Source organism: Belonocnema kinseyi, chromosome 7, assembly GCF_010883055.1.
Source record: "Belonocnema kinseyi isolate 2016_QV_RU_SX_M_011 chromosome 7, B_treatae_v1, whole genome shotgun sequence".
Taxonomy (NCBI): domain Eukaryota; kingdom Metazoa; phylum Arthropoda; class Insecta; order Hymenoptera; family Cynipidae; genus Belonocnema; species Belonocnema kinseyi.
The window spans coordinates 99,155,022-99,158,381 of NC_046663.1; the positions used below are offsets into that span (position 1 = coordinate 99,155,022).

Consider the following 3,360-nt stretch of genomic DNA (forward strand, 5'->3'; position numbering starts at 1 on the left):
TCCATATTAAAAAAAACTCGGAGGTTAGTCGCTTCTCAGTGCTGTAACTTGTAAATGCGTAAACATAAATGGCTGAAGTTTTGACAGGTGTCATTTGAAGGAGGAAGCTCGATGAAAATGGTTCACACTAGTGAATACTAATAACATCTCTTAGAATTTTCAGGTACTTATCAGACTGCCTAGTAGTAATAGACTTATTTTTGCATCTATTTTTTTGGTTTATTTGCAAACAGCATCAATTTTTTAATTATTTTTGCTTTTTCTTAATGCAATTCAATGGAAAAGACAGACCTACTTTTTGTGGCACCATCTGTTGGATTAGTTTAACCGACAATTCCCCTCCGGATCGTAAGAAAACAGAAAAGTGGGGACGATGCATGGGGCTGGTTTATTCGAAGTGGGTAGTACTCAGATAGCGAATAACCACGATGGCGAGCTCGCGTCAACCGGCAATAATGCAATGGGACTCCGATGGCTTTTGAAACCGTGTTGGACTGATCGGATTATATCGTGCGATCGAATGAGCCTTTCTTTTACATTGACAACAGCGCCATTCGATACGCAATTATGTACCGCGAAGTAATATCTCGAAGTTATTGGAGCAATGTTAATGAAAAAGAGCAGTAAATATCAATTAATTCTAATCTAAAATGTTATAGTACGGTTCAAAGTAAATTATTTACTATAAGATTTCTTTTTAAAATTTATTTGACATTTAAATGGCTTCTGAATCGGTGGCACTCTCGCAGCTACATAATATGCTCTAGAATTTGACAAAGAAAAACAAAAAATAGAAGAAGTATTGGATATATATATATATATATATATATATATATATAGAGAGAGAGAGAGAGAGAGAGAAAGTATGATCCTCTCGAAATGAAAAGTGAGACCTATCATTGAAACAAAATCGGAACTTCTCTGTCTTTCTCACAGATGGTAGAAAGAGAAGTTATATCGGCTTCAGGAATCGGGAGTTTCAACCTATAATTCCCTGGCTTAAAAAAGCAGCAAGATCAACTTTTAAATTGCTAAAATTCGGATTTCACGTTCAAATTTGCATAAGAAACTCACGGAGTAATCGCAATACTTTTTCTTGCAGCGTTAAAAACTTAAAAAAATAAAATACCTGCTCATTTACATTGGCCAAAGGCGGCTTCAAGTACATCTTCTTTTAGTATCAGTTAATAAGCGTTCTGGATTCTAGCACCACGCAGTGGAAACCTCATACAATAACGCTGCGATGCAAATGAGAGCAATCAAGGAGTGTCCTGGAGAAGTGCCCTTGCTGGGGCCGACAGTTCTAGGAAGTCCGGAAACGGGGGATCTGAAAGTGAGAGTTTGGTGCACTATAATTTGAATATGTCTTCTATGTGTTACCTTACCATATAATTTGGTATAAACAATGTAAAAACCATTAACACATTTCGTAAAATGGCGTTCACCAATATACGTTACGTTACACTGTAGTTGCCTGAAAATAGGAACGCGTTAACTTTTCCGTTACTTTACAAATAAGTAAGGCATTGCCATTACTGTTACTGAGGAAATGTAATAACGTTCCGGACAAGTTACTTAAATATAGCGTTACCATCAAACGCTGTTAGAGATATGACGATTATTAATGTTTTTGTGAAAGAGTATAAGTAACACTAATTGCCTTGAATTGAAAAGAGTAACACAACGTATACGGTTATTTATAAAACTGAAATTTATGTTTAATATCAGATCTTTTTACTCTCTAACAGAATTATAAAAGTCTGAAGAATCTTCCGGTGCGATGTTGGTTTGAAGACCAGAAAATGGAACTATACTTATGAATCAAGATACAGATAAAATAAAACGCCTTTGATGAAATTTATTATGCGCGTGGTGTGATTCCGACATAGAATCTGAATTATTTCATGATGTTATTAAACTGGAGGTAGTCAGATATATATAAATGCAATTAAAGAGAGAAATCACAGAGAAATGGAAAGTAGAATAAGAAAAATCGCACATCTCGCGATGAAGAACCAGTGGAGCGTGTGGCGCTTTTAAAACATTTTACTTATTAGAGTTTCAGGTTTACCTGTTTCTTGAAAACACTTGCATTTGCTCGTGTAAATGGTGCGCCAATTTCACGGATATGCTGACCTCCACGTAGCGGAAAAAATAAGGAAACATTTGGAACACTGTGGATTTTTTAAACAGATTATTTCAGTATTCGTGATTGCAATTTCGAAAGGTTGGAATTTAAAAATAGTTTATAGCTTCTTCTTCAAAAAATTAAACTTTTAAAAGTTTCTGACTGGAATATACTCGAAGGTGTTTGAAATTAGCAAAATGCATTAAAAAGGAGTTGCAACAGAATTATTTTTTATTTGAAGCGTTTAAAGTCAAACCATTATATTTCGAATTTAGGAATCTCGAATTTAAATGATTTTAGGTCAGAATGTCGAAAAAATAAATATTTCAAAACTTTAAAACTCAAATATTTTTAGATAAGAGTTTAGAAAATTTGATCATTCAAAATTCAAAGTAAATAAAACTGTATTATTTCTAAATAAAAGTGTTAAAAATTCAAATTAAAAACAATCAAACTTGAATCATTTTCAATTCGAAGCGATAAAAATTGGAAATTAACAAATAAATTGAATGTTTCAAAGCCAAAGCTATTGAAATTAAATAATGAAAGATTGTTGTTATATAAAAAAGTTATGCTTAAACAGTAAAATTGATTAGAGACATTTTTTTAAGATAATGTATCACCCAAACTCACTGTCATTTACATTGTTTAAAAGATTTAAAAGAAATAAATAACCTTTAAAATATGGAACTTCACTTAAAATTAAGTAAATGTTTGGTCAGTAAAATCTGTAATATTAAAACTTATTTACTTATAAAATAAATATACAAATTTTTGATGACGACTAGACTCAGTCTCTTAACTTACAAATTTAAAAAAAAACTGTTTTCTTTATATAGCCAATGTAATCTTTTTTTATTTTCAAGTGGCTGTTTATTGATCAAAGATGGTCATCGCAAGTTTATAAATAGGTTAATCCACGCGTCTCAGAAACCGGAACAATTACATCAATATGTTATAATACTTCACGATAGAGCTATTTTCGCAATAATAAAAAAAATGCTCTTATAAATAAGGTAAATGACTTTGTTTCAACGTTTAAAAACGATATTAAAAGGTTATTGTAGGTCATGCAAGGATCTTCAATTGGGTAATTGATGCGCGACTCGGAAACGCGAACGAATATATCTTATAAATTACTGTTGTTATCTCAATATTAAATAAGTTTTCACAAACGAATATATCATATAAATTACTGTTGTTATGTCAATACTAAGATAGTTTTCCGCATT

At 31.8% G+C, this 3,360-nt stretch overlaps 1 protein-coding gene across 2 annotated transcripts in view; it reads right to left on the reverse strand.

The window, feature by feature from the left end:
- The window catches only part of LOC117177260, a 78,576-nt gene that overhangs the window by 22,821 nt on the left and 52,395 nt on the right, over nucleotides 1–3,360 (reverse strand). For both annotated transcript variants that reach the window (XM_033367843.1, XM_033367842.1), the window contains one exon: nucleotides 1,130–1,327. In XM_033367843.1, the coding sequence (XP_033223734.1) occupies nucleotides 1,130–1,168 (39 nt within the window). In that variant the 5' untranslated portion in view covers nucleotides 1,169–1,327. The remainder of the gene's footprint in view (nucleotides 1–1,129; nucleotides 1,328–3,360) is intronic.